General features: G+C 41.4%; 7 protein-coding genes across 7 annotated transcripts; 1 reads left to right on the top strand and 6 right to left on the bottom strand.

The window, feature by feature from the left end:
* Positions 1 to 4,401: 4,401 nt before the first annotated feature.
* BDB00DRAFT_883862 (peptidase family M41-domain-containing protein) lies at positions 4,402 to 6,590 on the top strand (the record flags this gene model as incomplete). The annotated part of the gene is given in 7 exon segments (XM_053128273.1): positions 4,402 to 4,422; positions 4,441 to 4,606; positions 4,683 to 4,784; positions 4,872 to 5,300; positions 5,383 to 6,023; positions 6,113 to 6,379; positions 6,450 to 6,590. The coding sequence occupies 7 exon segments, from the start codon at positions 4,402 to 4,404 to the stop codon at positions 6,588 to 6,590; spliced, it is 1,767 nt and encodes a 588-aa protein (XP_052977529.1).
* A 3,162-nt stretch (positions 6,591 to 9,752) lies between these two features.
* BDB00DRAFT_767346 (uncharacterized protein) lies at positions 9,753 to 10,908 on the bottom strand (the record flags this gene model as incomplete). The annotated part of the gene is made up of 3 exons (XM_053119661.1): positions 9,753 to 10,045; positions 10,110 to 10,468; positions 10,541 to 10,908. 3 exons carry the CDS (start codon positions 10,906 to 10,908, stop codon positions 9,753 to 9,755), a joined length of 1,020 nt encoding a protein of 339 aa, XP_052977528.1.
* Positions 10,797 to 11,660, bottom strand: BDB00DRAFT_833706 (uncharacterized protein). Its single transcript, XM_053124288.1, has 2 exons — positions 10,892 to 11,660; positions 10,797 to 10,820 (listed from the first exon to the last, which is right to left on the bottom strand). Exon 1 carries the CDS (start codon positions 11,517 to 11,519, stop codon positions 11,226 to 11,228), a length of 294 nt encoding a protein of 97 aa, XP_052977527.1. The 5' UTR covers positions 11,520 to 11,660; the 3' UTR covers positions 10,797 to 10,820; positions 10,892 to 11,225.
* Positions 11,661 to 14,330: 2,670 nt separating this feature from the next.
* On the bottom strand, positions 14,331 to 14,791 carry BDB00DRAFT_833698 (uncharacterized protein). Its single transcript, XM_053124287.1, has one exon. It carries the CDS (start codon positions 14,751 to 14,753, stop codon positions 14,475 to 14,477), a length of 279 nt encoding a protein of 92 aa, XP_052977526.1. The 5' UTR covers positions 14,754 to 14,791; the 3' UTR covers positions 14,331 to 14,474.
* Positions 14,792 to 16,585: 1,794 nt separating this feature from the next.
* BDB00DRAFT_833697 (uncharacterized protein) lies at positions 16,586 to 18,403 on the bottom strand. The gene is made up of 4 exons (XM_053124286.1): positions 17,885 to 18,403; positions 17,565 to 17,792; positions 17,389 to 17,481; positions 16,586 to 17,317 (listed from the first exon to the last, which is right to left on the bottom strand). Exons 1-4 carry the CDS (start codon positions 18,347 to 18,349, stop codon positions 17,039 to 17,041), a joined length of 1,065 nt encoding a protein of 354 aa, XP_052977525.1. The 5' UTR covers positions 18,350 to 18,403; the 3' UTR covers positions 16,586 to 17,038.
* Positions 18,404 to 19,309: 906 nt separating this feature from the next.
* Positions 19,310 to 22,210, bottom strand: BDB00DRAFT_833691 (SCA7, zinc-binding domain-containing protein). The gene is made up of 8 exons (XM_053124285.1): positions 22,100 to 22,210; positions 21,843 to 22,041; positions 21,586 to 21,654; positions 21,040 to 21,459; positions 20,692 to 20,937; positions 20,489 to 20,605; positions 20,226 to 20,405; positions 19,310 to 20,077 (listed from the first exon to the last, which is right to left on the bottom strand). Exons 2-8 carry the CDS (start codon positions 21,871 to 21,873, stop codon positions 19,335 to 19,337), a joined length of 1,806 nt encoding a protein of 601 aa, XP_052977524.1. The 5' UTR covers positions 21,874 to 22,041; positions 22,100 to 22,210; the 3' UTR covers positions 19,310 to 19,334.
* A 405-nt stretch (positions 22,211 to 22,615) lies between these two features.
* On the bottom strand, positions 22,616 to 24,493 carry BDB00DRAFT_767249 (uncharacterized protein; the record flags this gene model as incomplete). Its single annotated transcript, XM_053119655.1, has 4 exons — positions 22,616 to 22,793; positions 22,898 to 23,304; positions 23,447 to 23,628; positions 23,743 to 24,493. Coding segments are annotated over 4 exons (1,518 nt in total), but the record flags the coding sequence as incomplete, so codon positions are not given.
* Positions 24,494 to 25,654: the final 1,161 nt, after the last annotated feature.

The raw sequence follows: 25,654 nt of genomic DNA, 5'->3' as shown, positions 1-25,654 counted from the left end.
AATTCATACTCCATTTTCATTGGACGGTCCCACAGGTTCCCATGGTCGCCTAGACGAGGTCATCGCGAATATAATTTTCCATAGGCTGTGAACAATTTTTAATAGTCTCAGGAACAAAGTTCCTTTGATAATCAATGCGCAGTCTAGGGGCTCAGAGCATGGTATCCGTTTTACGGTGCTATGCCACGGTAATAAAATGCTTAGACAGCCATCTGTTTTGTTTGAAGCTAATTTCCTTTTCTTAACAGATGACGCCAATCCTTGTTATCTTCCTCACGTGAACGTGAGCCACCTTCAACAATGCAGAATGTATGTACCACGCAGTAAACGAGTGCCCAGAGATACTTTTACTATTAAACAAGAGGTCACCTCCTGATTAAATACTGAGCACTGACTTTTGCTGAATGCACAAGGATATAGCAGAATGTTTCTTGATGATGTCACTCCGATATCAAATGTAGTCAATGCCAAAAAGACTGTTATCTTTAAATTGACCATAAGAGGACGCTCTAGGTTACACATGACAAGTGAGAAATCAGACTTTTTAGCAGCTGCCCGTGCGTACACGACCGGAGAGCTGTTGGGAACGTGTAACATAACTTTCTCACCCCACCTCAACCTCTTTTAGTAAGAAGCGTCATGCCGATGCTTTTCTTTAAGCTAGCTAACTAACTAGCATAGCCAAAACAACCTGTTCCGCAGCGTAACACATAAACATAACAGAAGGAGTGCTATTTCTTCTCTCAATGCCGTAAGGGCTAGTACATTACCTAACCAATGCTACAACGGCTCTAGACTCTGCCGTTTACTCTAAGCAGTAACCAATAATATCTCTATAAAAACAAGATAATAACATAGAATAGCGTCTTCTTGCACCAGCTTCACAGCAATATGCCTTCTCGTTCTGTATATAGCATGCAGCATGAAGCTATAGCTACTAAAACTATATTTTTGGAATACTTTCTGTTGTTCGTTTCGACGACGTCAAAAGCGGCAATATTAGTGATAAAGCGGGGATGATAAGCATTGAAAGCTATAGTGATAGCGAAGAGGGCTCGATATATAAATAATCTAAGTCCCGTTTCCTTCATAACTACATAAGAAAGTCAAAGTCTGTAAGAAGATTTAGATGAGCTTGGCATGTCTGTAGCCGCGCTTAAATTTACATTTTTTGTGATCCCAGCCGGAACATAAATGCTGTTCACAGTAAATGATTAGTTGATGAGACGTATTAATGACAATTCTAGATATTGAGTCAACGGTGAAGACACTTTATTGCTCATTGAAAGTTTTTTAAGGTAACAGTAATAGATGATAGATTTAAAAAAAGCAAAACAAATTTATAGTAGATACGCATTCAGTACAATGCTTTCACACATGGCCTCCTTACAGATCTTTTCAGTAAAACAGTAACAATTTCTCTCAGTGCGCTGAGGTTCATATTATTGAATTAGTTTTTAATCGAAGTTGATGCGCATATTTGTACATTATCATTGCCTTTAGCTAAAGTAGCAAAGTCGTACATACATCAACTTTGAAGGCTGCTCATAAACTTGCTTTATAGTGGTAGAACAAAAGGGTTGCCTTCTTCATAATGCCTACCTACAACACAAGCCACATTATGAAGTCTGCCTATATCGCTCCATGATACTGGTATTAGAATCCTTACTTAGAAAGCAGGCACTACTTTATACTGTACTTGTAGATATACTTCTTCATCCCTGGTAGTATTATCGTAATGCTACTTGTGTTAAGCTTAGCATACCAATTAGTCTTAATCTATGAAGTATCACCAATAACATAGCAACCAATGGAGACAATATATACCTACAAGCTGCTGACATGGAGAGGAATCATATAAAAGAAGAGCAGCAATGTAAGCGCAGTGATAAGTCGCTGTTGCAAAGTTTTCTATTACATATGTCTCGGTCGAAAGTACAAGCAATTTAATTACTTTGCTTAGCAAGTAAATCCATAATGATGTTGCTTGATGGAAGCAGGATATTGTGGCATGATGTTTGAGTGTAAGTACGAAACTATAGGGCACGTATGTATGTGGTGTAGTGTTTGACATCTTGAGTACTATGATACTTGCTCCAAATGCCTCTACAGTCATAGTGTGGCCCGACGGATGCCGCTCACGATAGAGAGTCCTGCATGAATGTACGCATCGTGTTGTACAGCATCAGTTGGCTAAACCAATCACATTTTATAATTTAGTACTCGGTTAGCAGTAGAACAGCGTCGTGATTTGTTATACCAACCATCGATATGTCGGTTGTGACATCTACCGCCGACGAAAACCATATTTTATAGGGCGATCTGTGTTAGTACTAAGTGAATCGAATATCGATCCGCTTCCTGCCGTACTAGGTGTCCTTATATCTCTACGTTCTGACTGTTTTCACGAGATTTGGGAGTTCTACTGGCCATCACGCAAGTGATCAGTTGATCCGGTGGGTATCTTTTATAATATGAGCATTAAAATCATTCTTGTTCCAAGGAGCACACAGTCTATATACTATATGGATGATGAAGTCACACTCATACTTCTGGTTCATACATGCAATTTGTTACATAGCATCTTAATATTTATGCGAAAACGATACGCTACCACTGTGCGATGATTCAGGTTACGTTGTCAGATAGATACAGACGCAACCAGGTGCTGTGCACTGATCTTGATTTGGAAAATGATGCAAAAAAGCGTCAGCAAGATAGGAATCCTTTTGAAGATTGTGCTATGGAGCAATTCTGGAACCCACTTTAAATGCCAAAGACAGGCATGTGATACCATGTGACATTATAACTGTCTCAATGAATTACATATAAGCTTATTATTCTTTTGTTTAAAAATCAAATCAGGGGTTTTGTGATTGGCTCTGTATACCACTGAATGGTAGACATGAGCTCTGGGACGTATTTGTGAACAAAAAATAAAAGCGTCGAGTGTGCAGATCGCTTTAGTATGTATTTCGAGAAAACTGGCAAGCATACCAGAAGCCCAAGCAAGGGTACCAAAAGGTAGGATAATCAATAACACGCTTAACATGTAGCGCGAAGCTCGCAGATACGAATTTAAGAAGAACATGTGCAATTCTAACAATGGGTAGTCCGTAATAGTTGTTTGTGGATCGCGTCCCTAAATGATTAAATATAGTTCAAATAGCGTGGACCTTGTTCACTGAAAAAGGCTGACATAATTCTGCACTGTCGTCAATAGGTGTATATGTACAGTAGGTAGTTCTCTCACCATATTCTGCGTATACAAGGAAGCCATGGGATAAGTGCTATCTTGGATGGAAGAGGCGAAATCAATAATAATAACCAAAGGGGTTTCTTATTATTTATCGTTGCAACAACCTTTTCTCATTGACAAAAACATTAGGTACATCGCCTATGCCTCTTATGTAGGATACAGTTGCTGCAATGAAGCAATACGCCCCGTGTACGCTCATACATATTTGCCTTCAACACTTGCTGTTTATTGCAGCAGCAACATGCAGGAAAACGGACTTGGTAGTACTAAGTAGTAGGAACTTGAATTGTTTCGCAAAATGCAGATTCGTTTGTTGAACAACCGCCACCTCCAATACACACGCACGCATACGCACGCACACACCCCTTTTGATTATTCTTTTTCTCCACCTTGATTTTTTTTTAGCCCTTTGACCTTCATGAGTGCTCAACTGAAATCTGCTCACAAGGTAATTCTTGATCTTCTTTTGTTTGCCTTTGCCCTTTTTTCCTTCGCAGTTCTTGTATCTTTCTTTTTCTTTAACAATCGGAACCGCCTGCCCTTTTCCTTAAAACTGAATTTTTCTCAGTTTTTAGCACAAGCGTCAAAGTGGCGTGATCACCGATTGCCACGTTTAGCAAACCACCCACGGTTTCAAATTAGCACCAATGCAGCGGCAGCAGTTTTAGGAACATTAAGGCGACAAGAACGACAGCCAGGATTATTGGAGGTAAAATATATAAATACAGGAACCAACAGAAACAAAGAGGTCACTATTGCTTTTCAAAGGAAAAGCCAGAGAACATGCAAGGGGTGAGGAAGTGGGGGCGCTGGAGGGGTGTTTGGAGGAGCCACTGGATAAAAATCGCCATATGATATGTGCTTAACCCGAAGGTTCCTCTTATGATGCGTAACCAACACAGATATCGTCGGACTTGATTCCACCACTCCGGTGGTCCAGCATAACACAACAACAGTACAAACATCAGCAAAGACGTTTTTTACAAAACCAGCGTTTACGCGATCCACGGAGAATTCAACGTCTTGAGCAAGAAGCAAACGCAACTCCTAGTGACCCACGCATTCAGGCTGCACTGTACAAGGTATACCATAGATCATTAGTGATTACTTTGGTTTGCAGGATAAAGAAGGAGCGGGGGTATATGAGAAGACATGCTCTGAGCGTTATTATATCTAAATAGGAACTTCGGATGGCTCGGAAACCGGAAGAGGTTATCACACGGTTTGAACGAGGAAGATTTGCACATGATGAGGAATGCTATCGTCAATATATTGCTGCTCTGGTGGAAACTGGACAGCAAAGCAAAGTCATTCCTGATTTGATGAACCGACTGCAACGCGAAGGAGGTAATACCTTAATCTTTTAAAGAAAACAGTCGACTGATGGACAAGCGAAAAACTGGAACTTTGGAACCATAAATAGGTAAAGGCGAATTAGCGGACGTACTTGCGGGCGTACGAAGAAATGGCGAGCTTGGAATGGGCAACACTCAAAAAGACCCAATCTATGTCGTGGTTGAAGAAGGTAAAGTACACGGGTATCTATTGCGAAGGATATGGGCTATCAGATAGAGAGCTCAACAATCATCATCTCTCTTTTTGCTTTCTTTAGCCCGTGGGTATTTTGTGTGGCGTATTCTTCGTTGGGTGGGTGTCACTGTCACCTACGCATTTTGTTTCTTGACCGTGTTATCGCTTGCTTTGGAAAATTCAGGCCTGCTCAAGACGACGACGACTCCACAAACTGAATATGAGCCATCTTCGCAACAGGTGGTCAAATTCACTGATGTGCAAGGGTGCGACGAAGCCAAACAAGAGTTGGAAGAATTGGTCCAGTTCCTCAAGAATCCACATCGCTTCACAGAACTCGGTGGCAAACTGCCCAAGGGTGTGTTGCTAACAGGGCCTCCAGGTACTGGTAAGACTCTGTTAGCGCGTGCAGTGGCTGGCGAGGCTGGCGTTCCCTTTTTCTTCATGAGCGGAAGTGAGTTCGATGAGATGTACGTGGGTGTCGGTGCACGTCGTGTGCGTGATCTATTCGGTAAGTGCTCAGATGTATCATTGATGTTATGTGTTATGTAAGCCCATGATTCATGTACTCACATAGACATTCATATTATTAGCTGCTGCTCGAAGAAAGGCACCCAGTATTGTATTTATTGACGAACTTGATGCGATCGGATCGAAGCGTAATCCTAAAGATTCGACGTACATGAAACAAACCCTGAATCAGCTTCTGGTCGACTTGGACGGTTTCTCACAGACAGAAGGCGTGATCTTTATTGCTGCCACCAATTTCCCGGAGCTCTTGGATAAGGCCTTGGTGAGACCCGGTCGTTTTGATCGCATGGTTAACGTCCCACTCCCGGATGTACGCGGTCGCATGCAGATACTGAAGCATCATATGAAGGCAGTGATGATGGCACCCGATGTGGATGTCTCTGTGATTGCAAGGGGAACACCTGGATTTAGCGGTGCGGAGTTGGCGAATTTAGTGAATTTGGCAGCTATCCAGGCAAGCAGAGAGAATGTGCGAGAAGTCGATATGCGTCATCTGGAGTATGCCAAGGACAAGATCATCATGGGTGCCGAGAGAAGAAGTGCAGTGATTACGGATGAAAGCAAAAAATTGACAGCATATCATGAAGGCGGTCATGCATTGGTAGCCTATTATACCCCCGGCGCCATGCCTTTGCACAAAGCGACGATTATGCCTCGTGGGCGAGCGCTAGGAATGACAGTCCAGCTTCCCGAAATGGACAAGGTAAAAACAAAATTCCCTTTATGTGAAATGTAAGAGAAGTATGATGATAATGGCGGATATGAAGCTCTAAAATGGTGTTGTACATCTAGGATTCCTTTACGCGTCGAGAATTCTTGGCACAGCTAGATATATGTTTGGGTGGGCGTATTGCGGAAGAGCTGATATTTGGTTCTGACAATGTCACGAGCGGTGCCCATAGCGACATTGTCAAAGCAACCGAGGTTGCTAAGCGAATGGTGCGACATTATGGCATGAGCGAGAAAATCGGACCTGTTGAGTATGACGATGAGGATATGCAGCTCTTATCTACGGATACAAAGCAGCTCATCGAAGGAGAAATCAAGGAATTTGTCATGGTAAGGTTGTTTTGCTGATACGGGACATGCACTTTATATTTACTCGCTTCTTCTGATTCATGAATAATAGAGTGCCGAGTTGCGTGCAAGAAAGGTTCTTACAGAGCACATGGATGAGCTCCATCGATTAGCCAAGGCATTGATAGAGTATGAAACGTTAACACAGCAAGAGATTATTGACGTAATTCAAGGGAAACCTATTCGACGATAAACCAACAAACCCACATACACAACATCAGTCACACGCACATGCCATATCCTTCTCTTCACACACATACTTGCATTTCCTCGTTCCGCGATAGATAACTCTAGTTTTCTCTTCTTTTATATATCACTTCTTTGTTTTCTTTGTCCATACCTTCTTCACAAAGCTCTTATACTCTCTTTCTCGCTTCCGCCCAATATCTTTAACAACGTATGAAAGAATCTGGTACTCTTTTCCTTTGGACTTCTATACAAAAGCCGTGAATGAAAATGTAGTTCTGATTCTGCTTTCCTACTCATTTAAGCAAACAACCGCCACTCGAGTTTGCAGTGTCTGTCGTTAGTAAGCGAAGCATGGTGACACAAACTACGCTGGCAATCTCCGTGTCAGGCGCGGCCACAGCAATTCAGCCGTTGGTGAGACGCCAGAACAGAATGCCGTGATAATAATCAGCTATGCGAGCGACACGTCCTCAGGAGATATACAAAAGGACTCGAAATATAAGTTAGACTCTCAACAGTTACAGTTTACGATGGTAATTGTACTTGGCACCATACGTTTTCTTTCCAACAACTGGACTATGATGGATGAGCGTTTCACTTTCCCCGCTTATGAGGCATAGCGTGACAGTTTTTATTTAAGGTCCTTCTGGCTGTGACTTGTGCCGTCGAAAAGGTATAAATAAGAGTGCTCACCTCAAAGCTGCTGCTGTTTTTTTTTTCCTTAGACGAATCTTCCAGAATTTGGAAAAGATGATGATCTTTCCTGGCCTGTTGAACGATCAAGCTTCCACTTTGGTTCATGGCTCTGCCGTGTGCTTATGGGAGGTCTGACGAGACACGCTGAGGCCTTCAACCATCCTTAACAGCGTGGTTTTCACTGATCTGATTATTTACCAACTGGAAAATCCCCCATTTATTATAAAAATAAAAGAAAATGATAAAAAAAAAAGTTGCTCCATTCGCAGTAACTGACGGACTGCAATAGCACATGACTTTGTAAAAGATTTTATTTTATTCACTTCACCCATGGTTCTTTGAGAATATAAGCCACCTGAAACTCGAACCCGCGTCTCGGAGTGCTCCGACTTGCTGCGTACCTGAAATTGGGCAGACTCAGCCTTGTAGCATATCGTTGTCAGTACAGTGCTTCCAACAAGCAATGTCGCAGCCAGCCAAAAACGAAGTCGTTGGCCAATCAAAATCGATGTCGTTGGTTGGTCAAAATCAATTTCGCACTTTTGGAAATGGAAGTCGTATTTTTAGAAACCATGTCGTTTGCATTTGAAAATGATGTCGTGTTACGATGATTTCTTGGCACTCGAAAAAATATAAAAATGAGGTCTTTCTTCTCCTGAGTCTGTTTTTTTCTTTTCTTCAATTGCTTAAATTTTAACATGAGTACAATATTTTTATTTGAAGATGGGCATGGAAATGTCGTTGATGAGAATGGAGGTCCTGAACCCATGGAATATATTGTTGAGCAGAATGAGTTCATTGTAGAGCCGATTGCGACTCACAGTGAGTACTTGAAAAATATGCGCTCTAGTGAATCTTCATCTGTTTGTCCAATGCTGACAGAAAAGCCAAAAGATGAAGACATTCGTATGAAAGAGGTAAACACAAAGCGCGATTATGTGCGCTATTCCCTCCAAGATAAGGTTCGCTTTTTCGAACTGAAGATTGAAAAGTGTATGAGCGCATCAGCTGCAGCGAAGCAGTTGGGTATTCACATTCGGACTGCTCAGAGATGGGTTAAACAGTACAATATGTGTCCTGATAGCATTTTTGAGGTTTGTAAGCAAATTGGTCGTAAATGTATCTTGAGCAAAGAGCATAAAACAGCTGTTATCAATTTTATTGATAGTAACCCTTCTGCTTCTGTTGTTGAAGTAACCGAGCATTTGTTGAATCGGTTCGGTGATCTGAAAGTTTCACGTAGCACTGTTTACAATTTCATGAAAAGTGAATGCAACCTTTCGTTGAAGAAGGCTGACTTTCATTCTGTTGAAAGGAACAGTCCAGCCAAGGTTGAAGAGAGACATGATTGGGTTCGTAAGTGGGAAAATACTGATATAAATTTTTTGACGAATTGCGTGTTTCTTGACGAGTCAGCTTTCGATATCAATATGAAACGCTCTAGGGCTTGGTCCAAAAAAGGTACGCGTGCCATTGTTACCCGACCAGTAACGAGAGCAAACACGACGTCGATATTGGGTGCCATCTCTGCTGAAGGTTTGATTACAATTGGTGTCAAAAAACCGAGACCAGCGAAGAAGAGAAAGGCTGAAGGATACATAAGCTCAGGTACCGTAACGGGTCATTATATCAGTTTCTTAAAAATGACTCTTGATGAGATAGACAAGCATCCTCACATGAAAGGCTACTATGTAGTCATGGATAATGCACCAATCCACACACATGAAAACATAAAAAAATATATTGAGTATCGAGGATACAAATGCGTGTATCTTCCTACTTACTCCCCTGAGCTTAACCCAATAGAACAATTCTGGGCAGTGGCAAAGAGTAAGGTTAAGCGTCATAGGTTTTTGCAGGAAGACACTTTATCAAAAAGAATCACGGAAGCTTGCAATAGTGTGGAGAAAAGTCATTTCCGAGGTTTCGTTTCGCATTCTTACAACTGCTTGGATAAATGTCGAAACAAAGTGCCCATATAATGGCAACCAACGACTTCATCAAAAGGCAACAATCAGAAGTAAGAACCACGTAAGTATCAATCAGGTAAGTAATTAGCAATTTTATTTCACTTTTTAAAGAGTATTACATCGACTGTCAGTCATTTTATGAGAAAGCAATCTTCAAATCAATATGCAGTAATAGATAAAAACAATAACTTGGTAGTGATTTTCCTATCAATTAGATTGTTTTGCAACTGTTTTTGTGACAAGTGCAGCTATTGAAATTGCATCGTTGAAATAATGGGAAAATGAATGAACAGAAGGTTTCAGTTCACTTTTTTTTTGACGAAATCAAGTATAATTTACTGCTTTACATAGCATTTTCATACTGACGAGATTGGTTAAGTGTATCCATAAGATGTATTGGGTAAAAAAGGAATCATGTAAAAAAAAAACGAATCACAAGAAAAAGAAAAAAAAACGAATCGAAAGGGGAAAATCGCAATTCATCAAGCAAACGTGTTCCTTTACTGTCCATATCGCACAGAACAGCTTCTTACTCGATCTTTGCTTCCGTCAATCAGTGTTTCCAAGCTTGCTAATGTTACTTTGTATCTACCAGCTATGGTGGCAGAATCGTCGGATTTTCTGCACAGGCGCCAAAATGCCTCGTTGATACCAAGCAACAATTTCATGTTCTTCAAGGATATGAAAGATGGAAGATCATCCAAGGATTGAGGAAAACGAAAATGTGCAATTTCAAAAAAAGTGTAAATCCCATTGGCAACCAAGCGAGAGACAAAAAACGTGATGTTAAACCCTACCATGTGAAGAGATAAAAATATATTAATATCCTATGTGGGTGATTTGATTTTTTGACATACCATGAATTTGAAAAGCAAGCGATCCATCCAATTTGTTCACGTCGATTGCATTTTTGTTGAAAATTGCCAATCGAAGGGTGTCCATGCAGAGAAGGTATTTGCTTGTGTTGCCTTGATTCACTTTCACTTCACCGTGCCCAACACTGTGATCATACTCGAGTTGTTGTTTTTTGGCGATGATTGCATCTGGTCGCAATTTTCCACCTTCGATTGGAATGGAATTCGTCCAACGTAAATGTACAAGCCTATCCGGATCACAGATTAAGCATGAAAGTAGAGGGTCAAAGTAAGTACTCCATAGTTCGCTTTCACTGATGTCATTGTTGTCTTTCAATGGTGTGTTTGGTAACTTTTGAATTCTGATCATAAAAAAAAGAGATTAATAAAGCATTATGAATAAAAAAAAAACTAAGCACATAAATATTGCTTACAAATTGGAGATTCCACGAACAAGACGTCTAGGACCATAATCCATATCAGCAGACATGACTGTAAGTTCAACAATGGCTTGCTCTCTTGTTTTAATTGACATGCTGAGATTCGTGATGGTTTTTGTGAGCGTCAGATAATGCTGATCATTGAAATCGAGATTGTAGTTCATCGATTCGGAAGACAAAGACGCTGCTAATTCTTCCAATAATTCACTGGAAAATACCTTCGTGGCAATAGAACTGTGCTGATGCTTGTTTAAGATCAAAATATGCGATAAAGCTGCCAATTCATTGATATAGGGTTCAAGCGGAAGTTTTGTGTGTTTTTTGATCAAATCATGGACAACTGACTTGTAATTCTCGAACATGAGAGTAATGTTTTTCCCGCGGAAGATCCAGGGGTTAACATTGATATTGTCTGAATTAACATTGGTATCATTGTTGCTGGTGATGGACGAGGTCGGGTAAAGCTGACAACTTCTATCATCGTCGCTGAAAGAGTTGTCGTCGGTTGTTTCTTGAGCATCATTCGCATTGATATTTTCTTGAGTGTCAATAGTACAGGCTGTTTCTTGGTATTCAGTAGTGTCTTTGGTGCTTTCTTGAATATCAGCAGTGTCGTCGGTAGTTTCTTGATCGTCAACACCATCGAGTGTTTCTCGGACAACAGTATTGGCCTTAGCATTCAGACTTCGCAACCTGTGTTCAGTAACAGAGCCAATAAACTTTGTACAAGCTCCATCTGTTCGCAATATGATATCCAATTCCTCTTGCTCGTTCCAAAATCGTTGATAATCAGCAGAACCAGTCCAAGTCTTGTACTCCATTCTAACGCGTTCGTAATGTTGAGTGTTACTGATATACTTTGAGAGAATATTGAGGTATCGTTGTTGCGAACTACACTTGTCCAAGCATTGGAACTTTTCAATAAACTTTCTAAAAGTAAGATGGCGTAGGTTGTCCAAGCACCATTGTGCATCGTCTGGTACTTGAATCTTTGGCTTCTTTCTGGAGAGTGTAGATGCCGACGACTTTTTTTTGGGTGGCATTTCAAGGAAGAAACATACAGTAATCTACACTGCAAAAGAAGAAAACAAGAAGTCACACATGAACTTTGAATCGGCGATTTTTGTGAAAAATTCTTATGATTACTGGGATGTTTTGATTTTCTTTATTCCTTTGGCTTAAATCTTCCGGTTGAAAGGTAATGATGGTAAGAGACTGATTCGGACTACAATTGTGGAGTTGCAGTGAGGTTAGTAGTCAGTGAAGGTCTTGCTTTTGTAAGACTGGAGATGAACGTCTATGTTACTGGTGTATGCATCGTCGTTGAACGGACTTACATCGGTTTCACTACAAAACTGGGAGCAATAGTTAAGCAGTCTCCTTTTTCGTAATGTTTATGGATACGTCACACTAACAGTGTCTTTTTTTTTATGGAGAATTGGACAATTAGAACCATTGCAAAGATGGTAGACCCAAGCCTTTCGTCACATTGTACATACTTGCTTTTTGGTCTAGTCTCAAAATCTATTTGGCGCAGATGTATCAATAAAATTAGAACGCAATAGATTTGCACTTTTGTCCTTTATATTTCCAGAACTAATCCCAATAACTTAGCCTGCAACACTTTCTGTCAGCTGTAACGACACAACTTGCCTGGTTTTCATGTTTTTTTTTCGTGTTGCTGGCGTTGTGCAAATCAGTTTGCTTTTTACTTTCATGGTCGCTCATAAAATGACTGACAGTCGATGTAATACTCTTAAAAAAGTGAAATAAAATTGCTAATTACTTACCTGATTGATACTTACGTGGTTCTTACTTCTGTATTGTTGCCTTTTGATGAAGTCGTTGGTTGCCATTATATGGGCACTTTGTTTCGACATTTATCCAAGCAGTTGTAAGAATGCGAAACGAAACCTCGGAAATGACTTTTCTCCACACTATTGCAAGCTTCCGTGATTCTTTTTGATAAAGTGTCTTCCTGCAAAAACCTATGACGCTTAACCTTACTCTTTGCCACTGCCCAGAATTGTTCTATTGGGTTAAGCTCAGGGGAGTAAGTAGGAAGATACACGCATTTGTATCCTCGATACTCAATATATTTTTTCATGTTTTCATGTGTGTGGATTGGTGCATTATCCATGACTACATAGTAGCCTTTCATGTGAGGATGCTTGTCTATCTCATCAAGAGTCATTTTTAAGAAACTGATATAATGACCCGTTACGGTACCTGAGCTTATGTATCCTTCAGCCTTTCTCTTCTTCGCTGGTCTCGGTTTTTTGACACCAATTGTAATCAAACCTTCAGCAGAGATGGCACCCAATATCGACGTCGTGTTTGCTCTCGTTACTGGTCGGGTAACAATGGCACGCGTACCTTTTTTGGACCAAGCCCTAGAGCGTTTCATATTGATATCGAAAGCTGACTCGTCAAGAAACACGCAATTCGTCAAAAAATTTATATCAGTATTTTCCCACTTACGAACCCAATCATGTCTCTCTTCAACCTTGGCTGGACTGTTCCTTTCAACAGAATGAAAGTCAGCCTTCTTCAACGAAAGGTTGCATTCACTTTTCATGAAATTGTAAACAGTGCTACGTGAAACTTTCAGATCACCGAACCGATTCAACAAATGCTCGGTTACTTCAACAACAGAAGCAGAAGGGTTACTATCAATAAAATTGATAACAGCTGTTTTATGCTCTTTGCTCAAGATACATTTACGACCAATTTGCTTACAAACCTCAAAAATGCTATCAGGACACATATTGTACTGTTTAACCCATCTCTGAGCAGTCCGAATGTGAATACCCAACTGCTTCGCTGCAGCTGATGCGCTCATACACTTTTCAATCTTCAGTTCGAAAAAGCGAACCTTATCTTGGAGGGAATAGCGCACATAATCGCGCTTTGTGTTTACCTCTTTCATACGAATGTCTTCATCTTTTGGCTTTTCTGTCAGCATTGGACAAACAGATGAAGATTCACTAGAGCGCATATTTTTCAAGTACTCACTGTGAGTCGCAATCGGCTCTACAATGAACTCATTCTGCTCAACAATATATTCCATGGGTTCAGGACCTCCATTCTCATCAACGACATTTCCATGCCCATCTTCAAATAAAAATATTGTACTCATGTTAAAATTTAAGCAATTGAAGAAAAGAAAAAAACAGACTCAGGAGAAGAAAGACCTCATTTTTATATTTTTTCGAGTGCCAAGAAATCATCGTAACACGACATCATTTTCAAATGCAAACGACATGGTTTCTAAAAATACGACTTCCATTTCCAAAAGTGCGAAATTGATTTTGACCAACCAACGACATCGATTTTGATTGGCCAACGACTTCGTTTTTGGCTGGCTGCGACATTGCTTGTTGGAAGCACTGTATAACACAGTAACCAATATACAAGCTGCCGGCACGCTTATGCAGCCTAGCACATTTTCTTTAGATACATATGAAAGTGCGTGTGACTTGTAAGAAAATGACGCTCCTTTTTTTCCGGAGAGATAGAAAAACCAAAGCAGAGCCTGTTCGCATAGCTACAGCAGAGGCTTGTGATGAAAAATCGGATGCACCTACTAGAAAAGATACGCATAAGCACTCTCATGGTTCCTTTTTCTCCTTTGCTGAGGATGTATTTTACTCGTCAAAAGATAATGCTGTTTGAGTTTTCTCAGGTCAGGAACCAATCAGTGTTCGAGATTATGGTTTAAACTTGTGCAAAAAGAAAGGCCCTAACTGTTGCAACCTTCACCTCCGTAGTCCGGGGCTCATAACAATAAGTCTCAGGATCGCTTTGTTATTTCCTCGTGTGTCGCTTGCTCATATCAGTTTTTGATAAAAGCTGAAAACCAATGAATTGAACTTTTACTCACGTTCTCTCTCTCATCTTCTTCAAACTGGCGTCATATAGAATCATACTAGAAAAGAGAGATCCCAACAGCTTCTACGTTCTCTCGCAATGTTCTGTATACGTACTTGTTAATTTTTCGAAAGCTACCTTTTATAGTCGAGGCCTTTAACATCTGGATGACAACTTTCTCGCTTTCCTCCGCCTTTTGCTCCTTGAAAAGGCGCTGAGCCTGGTGCTGTGTTTTTCTTTGCTCCGCGCAGTAAAAAGATCCCCCTCCCGATGTGTCACACAAAAGAGTCTTGTATAACACACAGTAGCAAATAAAGTCGTCACTGCATGCTGCCATGACAGGAACTGATATGGAATCCTACACGCACATGTGACCCAATATGTTCGTTTTTAGGATATCAGTATACCAAATAACTTAGACAGATGCCATCTGTGGAGAACTGACTCATTGGATTCGTCAAATAGTAATCGTAAGTTTAGATGTTTGCGAACACTCATATTCGGATAGTCATCCCTCCCGATAGCACAAATGAGGCTTTTCATCATATTTTCAATATGATCTGAGCAATAGAGTAATATTTCACATGCGCCTGATGTCTCTCTTGTCAATAATTGCAGCCTATCTTTATCCTGCAAAAAGTCCTAATTGAGCCACTTATCAAGCTATGCTGTAGAAGCACGTTCTTGTTGTCGTCAGATCGTTACATGTTAATGCACCGCTGGAAGAGACACTTTCTTCTTCATCGACGTAAGATATTTAATGTATATATATGTATATTGAAGCCTTATATTTGCAGCAATTTCCAATCTACAAAGCTGCTACATGTTGATGCTGGCATGTATATATACAGAAACCGTTAACTGTTTTCTACCTTGAAGGTGTGCGTATGTGTACTTTAATCTATGTTGGTTTCTCATGTAATATTAAAGATCGTAAATTGACTCTCAACCCAAAGTGCTCTTCATTGTGCGCTCAACACACAGGTATTGTCTGGTTTCTTATGTTTTTTACTGTTATTTATTGTCGTATACCTTCCACGTACCAGCACTTGATCATTTGGGATGGCTGCAATGTTTCCTTTTCCTTGGTTCTCCTATCGATCCTACTTTTATATATTGAGAACGGTTGTTCCGTGCGTTTGGAAAAAGAGTAAGGGAGCAAAACCGCGGAATAAATTCATGATGCTTTTCTAGAAATAGCAAGGATCGTGGCTGTTCATCGTTGGTCATTGGAAGAATACGTGAAAGACGGTACAACAGTTACCGCTTACGTTTTCTTGACTCAGATCAGTATGTCCTCTCGTCTATGGGCTTTCGGTGAAGAAGAATTGTCATATGGTATATGTATATTCCTTTATAAGTATTAACTTTGTGCAATGCATACATACGTATCGAGAACAGACGAGAACCGCAAAATAGGTATGTAATCGCTCATTTATGATGATAAATGGAAAGAGAAATCTTATATAGAAAGAAACATTAATTGGCAGTTAAGCCCTCTTTACCAAAGGGTACGTGTATCAAATGAATGGAACTATTCGTAGCTAGGCTGAAAAAACCGATACATATGTGACCAAATAGGCGATCAAGATAAAGTTCACAAGAAGATTTGGAATGATGATAATAACTACTACTGAAAATAGTAACAAGCAAGGTTTGGGGAAAGCCCATCAATTAAATTTAACTTTATACAGGTGATACTAGATTGTCTTTTTGATGACGTTGTAGATGGATGACGATACTAAAGATGATTGGAAGGTAAATCTTTTGGTGCATTATCGATTATATTATATTACGCCTATAGGACATCAGTATACGAGTCTACCTAGGGAGATAATGATCATGAAAATAGACTAGTGCTTGTTTTGGTGTTCTAACCTTGTTGAAAGTTTCTATTTGTTTATATACATTTGTTTTAGACTTTTTTTCTTCTGGGGTGTACTGAGGACTTGCTACAGGAAAGGTTTACATTGTCCACTGTTGTTCGAAAACAGTAGTAGCATAAGGTTGCTATGAAAAATGGATCTGCTGCCTTTAGTTATTAGTGTCAACGGATGCGCCTAATACGAATGAATCGTTGAGCACCAAAGACACTCTACCCACATTATATCTTTTGTTTACGTTTCTTTCATGTCATGGGAATTGGTAATTTGTCATCAGTCTAATGGATGCGAGTTCTCAGAGAAGAAAGAGAGGAGTACGTGTGTTTATTGATGGCGAGAAAAGAGACGGTTTTTTGTTAATGATTAAAAGAAAGCAAATGAACATAAAATATAGGAATTCATACTATTAGATTCGGAAAAGAAGAGAAGCGATGCTTCTTTCCCAAAAAGCTAGCAAAGGGAATAAATGATGACATTGGATGATACAGTATATATAAAAACATGAAGTGGTGGTATTACTACAATTAGTGCTGTATGTGCATGTGAAGTTGACGTGGCTTTGTCGTAATGATTTGTTACAGGAAGCGTGTTACAGAGGAAGAAGAAGGAAGGGCTATAAGTACAGATTATAAAAGCTGCATGGCTATAGAGAGATATATCTTTCAGAAGAATGAGGATGAAGGAGGAAAGAGCGGGATAACGATAAAGACGATATAAATGGGCGTTTTTTGGGCTATTTTCATGGCGTTACGACAGCATCATCTTGCATAGATGAACTGGCAGTGGTTGTAGGAGAGGATGAGGGAGATACAAGCAATTGCTGTTGATCGTCTTTATTCGTTGACGCTGTTGGGTCTTTTTCCTTGTTTGCTTCAGCAGCAGCTCGCTTACGTTCCAGCTTGGCATAGTGAAGACCACAGGCATTGCAGAGAGTACGAGCACCGTCAGGACCTCGGCGCCACTCGGGTGTTTCTGAGATATTACATGAATGACAGCGTCCTTGGAACACGTTTCGCTTCTATAGAAATCAATTATTGATACATGTTAACCATAGTCTTTAGACGGAGAGAGAAAATGATGTGTACATACTCTTCGCTTGCGTTGGCGAAGGCTACGCAAAGGATTACTGTCGTCATAATGCATTGCTTCGTCGTCATCGTGCATCTCCGGTCGTTGGTCCACCTGAAGATTGAAAGTACGGTGAGTCTCTATACCTTGTCTGCTGCAATCGGTTGGTTGTGTGAATCCAATGACAAAAAACTTACATAAACACTTGTTGGAGTGACCAGTGTGGAGTAATAGGCTTGACGTTTTTCTTCTTGAGCAGCGAGTTGCTGTTTTTGCATTCGTAAGAGTGCGTTTAAAATTTCGTTTGCATGACCAATCATGTCGTCGAGCCATGGTTGAGAGTTAGCCAAAAGGTGTGCATCGACAGGCATATTGGATTGTTGACGAAGCATTGTTTCGCGCATTGTGGTGCAATTATTGACAACCTTTAGAGCAGCAAATGAGTAGGTGAGTGAGTGAGTGAGCTAGTAAGTACATGAAGGAAAAGGTAGAGCTGCTTGTCAAGCGAAACACACACCTGGTCCATGTCTTGGAATACCCGCTTGCGTGTAGCAGCCGCTCGCTGTGTTTCGATTTGTTGATGTTGTGATGCTCGGTAGTCAGGTTGTGGCCATGGGGCTAGTTTTTGTGGCGACGGTTGCTGGTGATGTTGTGGCGGTGAATGCGGAAGTGGCTGTGAATGCAAAGTATGTGGGTATTGGTGTTGTGCTTGTGCTTGTGTGTGCGATTGGAAATTTAGAGGAGAAAGTCGACGGCTTTGGTCGAATGCTGTCTGCGAAGAGATGGTTGCTGCTGGAGCGGATTTGTGATTGCCGAGTGGCGGTGAAGGCAAGGACATGGAAGGACCCCCACCACCTGGGCCGCCGAAACTCCATGAGGAGGAAGAGGAGGAAGTGGATGACGACGACGGAAGTTGGCTGTCAATGCTGGAGATGGGAGGGAGGATGGGACGGTCGCTGGACGAGTACTCTGATGTTTGCATGTATGAAGAAGTACTTTGGAAGAAGTATTAGACGAAAGAGAGAGAGAGAAAGAGAGAAAGAGGAGAAAATATTTTTCTTTAGAGTTACAAACAGTGTTTAATATCGAGATTGTAAAGCAGATACGGTTGCCGATCAGACATGTCCTACAATGTAAAATGCCAGGTCAGAAAAGTAAAAAACGCCCCGTGTAACCCGAATGTCCGGCGAGCTCCCCAGCCCAAAGTGCGTTTGCATTGATTCTGGCTCCAGCTAAAGCCGTGTGCTCGCTATTCCAGAAAATATGCACACACAAGAAAAACTTTGTTTCCCCGCATCCGCCTGCTGGTTTTTTTTATCTTATCTCAATTTCTGTTTTAAACCGTTTTAAACGTGTAATAATTCCGCGCGGTCTTGAACTTGTGTGTGCCGCCCCTGTCTGTGTTCCCCGAACATCGAGGACCCTGAGCGAATGAGGTACCAGCAAGCTGCCTGCGTATGTATTATACCGCTTCCCTCTTTAGCATACTCCGGAAGGGCGGGTGGACAAGATCTCTGCTTGGACGTTTTATGGTTTACCATCGGTTACAGCCTGCTGAAGCTTATCTTGGAAAAGTAAAATATAGACCCGCCGCCCCCCCACGCTACTAGAAACGTCCGAGAGAATAATAATGAAACAGCAACAACAATCCCCGTGAATTCGGAAACTGAGTTCTGTCACTTCTCGCGCTGGTTTCTGTTCTCATTGGACAGAGATAACAAACCTGGCCCTTCGCCCTGCCTATCACACTTATGATGGGCTTCGTGAGAAACTTCATGTAGGCGGCCTTCATCAAACCTTGTCTGCGGGGTACTAGCAGCATGTTGCTATAGCAACTCCTGCGTAGTAACCACAGCCAAGAAGTACCAACCGACCCCCCAACCTTCTTTACCTACTACTCCAACCCACCCCCCAAAAAAAAGAAGGCACACAACATTAATTGCTCTGTACAACAACAGTCTTTTCTTTTATTTTTGCAAAGTATCTCGCATGTTGCCGTTGGCTGATGCAAACATTGTTCCTGCGTCCATGGATCCTGAAAAGCCTATCATTCCTAGAGAAGGACCGGCTAGGCCTGTTGCCGGCTGACTGATACGGTTCATGGCTGCTGTGTTTGCGGGTGAGTTCATCATGGTATGGGCAGGTTGGAATGCGTGTTGTGGTAGATGGAGCTGTTGTTGCGGGTGTAAGGGAGATGGCGTGCTGCCGTTATTATGAACAGAAGGGGAGGTATTGGTATTGTTGTTATTGTTGTTATTATTGTAGAGGCTCGACAAGCTGCTGTTGCTGTCACTGTGAGCCATGGACACGAACTTGGGTGTAATGGTATCAAACAGGATGTCTCGCAGTCGATAGCACTGCCTTCGTCGCTTTACAAAGTAGAATGGCTTTTCGGCAAGAGGCATAGGGCAGCTCGTGCGTATGGCATGCATTACGTTTTCCACCTCCTCGTCCGAGTTTACGAATTGCTCGTCGTTGGTTTGCGTGCTGTCTTGCGCATTGACTCCGCCAGCACCACCCGTAGCAGCAGCAGCAGCAGCACTACTACCACCACCACCAGCAGTGCTACCACCGACACCACCAGCGCCGCCAGCACCGCCGGCAGGAGCAGGTGATGCTGTCCTGTTTTGTAATTTTTTGGCATTCAATTTTGTCGTCGCTTTGGCCACCACCGTCGCACCTTTGTTGGCACCTGTGCTTCCACCTGTAGCTATATTTTGCTTGTTACATTTGCAAACAATCGTTTCCCGTAACCTTATCCAGAGTTGACTTTTTTTTTCACGCAATCCGACTTGTTCCCTCCCCTACCACCCCTCCCCCACTTCTCCAACGTCCGAAGCTCGGTCCATTGTTCTTACACTGTGGCCGGCCAATCGCTTTCTTTTGATATGCTGACAGTAGCACATCATAGGGCTGGGATCGTCCCGCTACCGCACGCTTTGCACCCATGGAATGACTCTTGCATGTCAACGACCGAGTGCACGGCGTGTTGTTGGGTCCTTGGATCACACCACATTGCTTATCCAAGTCCAGAGGTGCTGTGATACGTGTATTGACAACTTAGTCGCTTTTCCTTCATACGATATAGTACGAGACATCTCACACCCCACAGTATATTTACCTTTCTGCTTGGGTGTCGCTTTGGCCTTTTTCTGTTCCTTCTTAGTCTTCTTCTTTTCCGGTTTCTCGTTTGTCGATGGGGGTCGTTTTGCAGGTACAGAGGTTGGATCCAGTGCTTCTGTAACTTTTTAAATTCAGTTTTCATAACCACGCCATTCCACCTATTGGTAGATCCAAAATCACGTGTAAACTGCTGCTACTAACCTTCAATCACATCACCACCACTACCGCTGCCATTGTTTTTCTTATCTGTCTGTTTCTTCTTTTTGAACGAAGGGTCGTTTTGTCGCTTCAGTGCAATTGGATCGTCGTCGTCGTCATCATCGTCGTCGTCGTCAGAAAAGAATCCCTTGATATTCGACTTATCGTTGTTGTTGCCGTTGTTGGATGAAGACGAAGATTCAATCTGGGTCAATGCCCGTGGCCGTTTATCACCTTGACCACATGTTTCTAGATACGGTAATAATAACATCGTCAAAGTTTCCTTCTCATAACATCTATCTCTCTTCTCGCTCTCGCACGTCCCTTTCTATCCGAGCATTCTTTTATTACCTGAATGGGCCCGAAAACTGCTTGCAAGAATAGGACGTTGGCAAGTTTTGCACTTGACCACAATGACATCCTCCTCCATCGTCTTTGTTCCAAATGCTTTACGTTCACTTGTCTCGAATTTTGTTACTGTAGGCGACAGTTCGTCGCCATCGGATAGACTGTCGTTGTCAGCCTCATCAAAAGAATCAGTGAGATCTCGCATTTTTTTCCACGCCGACGAAGACGTCGATCCACCGGTTGCTTCACGGATATCTGAGGGGTATTTGCGCTTCAACAGTCCACTTTCCGAATTGTATGGTAATCGGTTCCAACTAGAGTCTTCTTGAAAAACGGAGAGTGTGCCGGGTGTTACGTGCTTTGACCAATCGAATGCGTTTCCGTCTGCCGCTGTAATTAATGGTTTTGCTAAAGTAGTGATATCTGTCAAATTAAAGAAGCGTTTAGTTGTTGCTCTTCACCGTTAAACATATCATCGCAGACTACTGGATCAAAAACAAGAAAGAAGAGCGTGTGTGCTTCATATACAGAACTTGTTGATAATCCTACCTGTTTGAAACCGTTCAATTTCAGTTCCTTTTTTACTCAAGATATTTTGCTGTTCTTCTGTCAAGTAGTCTATGCAATGGATTCGAATTAATAAACGGGATCATACAAAAGAATAACTTGCAAAAGAACCACCATTAACCACCCCTTTCTTCCTATGGTATATTTGCGCTAAACTTTTTCTACTCTATTTAAGTGCATCTTTTGTCGTCTTCAATTCATTTTAAGCAACCAGATGCTTTTTCGTTCTTTCCATTTACCTTGTTTTTTACTGGGCCCGTTGGCCGACATGATCTTTTCCAAGGAACCAATGGTTTTTTATAAAGACAGAGAGAGAGAGAGAGAGCAGAATTAAAAGAAAGGTTGTATTTTCTTCTTGCGCAGCGCTATTCAAGGACGCAAAAGAATCGCTTTGTGAAATGGATCGCCCTGTTTGGTCGTTTTTTTTTTTCTTGACAACTAAGATTGGAAATTAGAGCTGCTTTCTTTTACAAGCACAGACCAATGTGCTACCTACCTTTTGAGCGTTGGAGGAACCGGGCTGTCCTTTCTCTCGTTGCAAACGGATAGCTCTTTTCTCTCAATTTCCCGACATCCAATCACAGCGCTTCGTGTGCTGCAGTTTAGGTGACACCAGAACTGAAAGAGACGTGCTCATATTTCATGCATACACATTAATCACAAACTATTCTTTCTATTTCCGTTATGAGCAAGAACGCAGTTAGTGCTTTATTAATAGCTTTTTCCTTGACAGCAATTCTATAGCAGGGTTATTCAAAGTGCTGACAATTTAGTTGACGCGCTTTGTGTGGGACTTCCAGAGCTGTTCCCGCAGCAAATACTTTTTAGTTTTACCTATAAAATCATTCATAGTCAGTAAACAATATGGACTGATCCGTGTCAACATAAAACATAGCTGCTGCTGCAAAATTCTTACCGGTCCTATCATATAATAATCAGGGTTAATATAATTATTACTGTCCAGTTAGAGAAACTTTTATCATGGCAGCACGTTGCGAAGAAGGCAAAATTCTTACTCGGTTTTTGGAAGCTTGTCTACAAAGATAATTTTCGACGGGCATTTGTATCCTGCCAAGTTTCTACGACAGTGGAAAATAACTGCTTCGGCCGTGATTGCTTTGCCTTCCCAGACGACAATATAAGCGAAAGGGCGTTCACCCCAAATTTCATCTGGACCACCAACAATGGCACTAGTAATCAAAAGTTTTAGCATCATCAATAACCACCGTCAAGCAACATCCGTCATCATCATGATCAGAATAATCACATTCATCATTGTTATGTTTTTACTTACCAATCAGATACTACTTCCAGCATCATGATTGTATTTTCTACCTCAATAGAGCTGATATTCTCTCCTCCGGACACAACAACGTCCTTGGCTCGATCGATCACTTCAACCGCCCCATCAGGATGTCGCACACCCAAATCGCCTGACCAGAAAACACCTCCTTGAAACGCCTTTTTCGTCGCCTTTACGTCATTATAGTAACCCAACATTGTCGTGTTACCAGACGAACATATCTCCCCGACTTGTTTTCCATTTGCTACTACATCTTTGCCAGTTTTTGGATCGAGTACCCGCGTTTCATCTTGCGAAATAATACTGAAGCCTTGACGAGATATTAGCTCTGCATGTTGCTCCTCTGGATACTGAGACAGAGCCGCTCTGTCATACGTATGCACACTTGGTCCAGATGTCTCTGTCTTTGAGGTTCAAAGAAAAGTTACACTTGTCAGCTGAGAAGTCTGGTCGCATCTTTTTTTCATCGATTGTTTGACAACCTACCAAGCCATATGCGTGCACTGGATAAATGTTGAGTGTGTTGAGTTTGCCGATCACCTTGCTTGAAAGTGGCGAACCCCCAATTATGCAGGAAACGGGATGGTCAAGACAAACAGCATCTTTATGATGGGCTAACTCGTTCTGCACGGTGGGTGCAGCGCCATAATGTGTTACGCGATGCTCTTGTAGCAATTTCCATATGCGAGGATAATCAATTTTATCGAGCATAACATGGGTACCTGTTTTGTTGTACAGCATCAGTGAAGAAGGGAGTCAGCATCAGTATATTGAGCTTAACCGTAACAGTGGGGGTTAGCTTATTGCTGCTGACGTGCACGGCATTCTGAACCAACCTCCTACTGCCACAACAGCCCATGTAAAGTTCCAGCCATTGCAATGAAACATTGGAGCGGTCCATAGATATTTCGTGTCCAGCGTTAGACGTGCATGCACACACATGTTCATTGCCATCAAGTAACAGCTCCTATACGACTGCATGACGCCCTTTGGTTTGCCAGCTGAGCCTGATGTATAGTTGATTGTGATAAGGGCATTCTCGTCTGTCGTTAAAGGTAATTCGTTCCATTTCATCAGCATAGTACCACTAGCTTCTTCTTTCTTCTTCTTCTCCTGCAATAATAGCTCGTATTGGCAAGAAGGTTGGCCCGGATTCTGCTGATCCGCCACACGGATCATCTTTATCGTTTCTTTAACACCAGGAGTAATACGAGACAGATGCTGTTCCTGTATGATTAACACTGTTGCTCCACAGTGTTTGATCAAGTACTCATTCTCTGGTGGAGCCAACCGTGTGTTGAGTGGCACTAGTATACATCCTGCAGCAGGAACTGCAAACGTTGCTTCGAGATAAGCAGGTGTGTTTTGACACAAGACCGCCACACGATCGCCTGGTCGAACATGAAAATCTTGGATCAAGACATTCGCAAGTTGCAAAACACGGTCCGCCAAGGTTTCATAGTCGTAGGCTTGATCGCCGTGAATGACGGCAGTTTTGTTGCGGTACACCATGGCACTTCTCAATAGAAAACGAATGGGGTCCATTGGTGTATGATATGGCACTTGCTCGGGTCGACGGTCAATTTGATCTAGAAAACGCACAAAAATACTTATTTAAACGGGCGGGACATAAACTATACATGATTATATCCTCTTTTTACATTTTTTTAAGCAAGTGTTATTATATTGTGGGGATAAATGGTTAGTAACAGCTTTGATTCTCGCTTTAGCTGTTGCAGCTGCAAGACTTTGCGTTATTGAAGACATGTTGTAATGATGAAAAAAAGGCAGAGGAACCAGTTATAATAGACAACATTCTCTGAGTTTTTATGCATCACCTTCACGGCCTCCCGCAAAACGCCTTAAGTGTCAATGTGATACCGCCTGCATGCATGTGGTATAGCTCCTGCGTTTTTATTTATCGGGAAGCCAACATTTTGGGAAGAAAATATAGATACACACAACAACCATCCATTTAAATAATCATATCCCATATAGATGGATAACCGCCATGACATTACTGTAGGTCTATAGAAATTGCTGTACTTTTTATCCTTCTTTGCCCTGCGTTTACGCTCAACTTGCTCTGATAAAAAGATGTCAAGTAGCGTCAATATACATTAAGCTTGAACAGCAGAATAGAACCCATAGCTAGTAAAGTGATTTACCCCCAATCAAGATATAGATTTTATACCCTTTTCATTTTAGTAACTTCTGGAATTCAATTTCTTTTGTTGTATCATATCATATACAGAGCAGGAGCCGAACAGCGTGTGTATTAAATAGGTGAATTGATATTATTAATCATTCATATAGCATTAAGTAATATAAATTGGATATCTGTTCAAGTGGATTGTGTGAATTACGTGATCATTATATTGACAACTTCGTCCTAAGCATAGGTAAACCGCGTACTGTAACACCAAAATTATTCGGATGAGCACATGTGAGGTTATAAGGGAAATAACAGCAACCTTTAATGACTGAGCAGATATTATATGTTATTGATCAGGTTCACACCTTCAAGGTCTCATTACTTTTTATATATGCATGAAATGCAAGAAAACAGCCTTTACTATTTATATTTGCATATTTTTTATAGGTTTATTTTGTCATCCATTTCCAAGAAAAAGTTATGGGCACCTAAAGTTAACCCTAGCATTCAGAGCAGAAACTTAGATTACTGTAGAAGCAAAAGAATAAGGGGCTATCATTACCACGGACGTAAACTTACTAACAACATTTGGT

This window comes from Zychaea mexicana (genome assembly GCF_025766255.1).
Source record: "Zychaea mexicana strain RSA 1403 chromosome Unknown BDB00scaffold_60, whole genome shotgun sequence".
Classification (NCBI taxonomy): Eukaryota; Fungi; Mucoromycota; class Mucoromycetes; order Mucorales; family Lichtheimiaceae; genus Zychaea; species Zychaea mexicana.
This window is presented reverse-complemented; position numbering and strand designations above follow the sequence as displayed.

Excerpts from the sequence above, each read along its gene's own strand:
- BDB00DRAFT_833698 (XM_053124287.1), bottom strand. The coding sequence starts at position 14,753 with ATGGCAGCATGCAGTGACGACTTTATTTGCTACTGTGTGTTATACAAG.
- BDB00DRAFT_833697 (XM_053124286.1), bottom strand. The coding sequence starts at position 18,349 with ATGCAAACATCAGAGTACTCGTCCAGCGACCGTCCCATCCTCCCTCCC. Across the intron at positions 17,793-17,884 it reads TATTCCAAGACATGGACCAG|GTTGTCAATAATTGCACCAC; the intron begins GTGTGTGTTTCG and ends GCTGCTCTAAAG. Across the intron at positions 17,318-17,388 it reads TTCGCCAACGCAAGCGAAGA|AAGCGAAACGTGTTCCAAGG; the intron begins GTATGTACACAT and ends TGATTTCTATAG.
- BDB00DRAFT_833706 (XM_053124288.1), bottom strand. The coding sequence starts at position 11,519 with ATGCACAATGGTGCTTGGACAACCTACGCCATCTTACTTTTAGAAAGT.
- BDB00DRAFT_833691 (XM_053124285.1), bottom strand. The coding sequence starts at position 21,873 with ATGTCGGCCAACGGGCCCAGTAAAAAACAAG. Across the intron at positions 21,655-21,842 it reads CGGGCCCAGTAAAAAACAAG|ACTACTTGACAGAAGAACAG; the intron begins GTAAATGGAAAG and ends TCCATTGCATAG. Across the intron at positions 20,406-20,488 it reads AGCGACACCCAAGCAGAAAG|CACCTCTGGACTTGGATAAG; the intron begins GTAAATATACTG and ends CACGTATCACAG.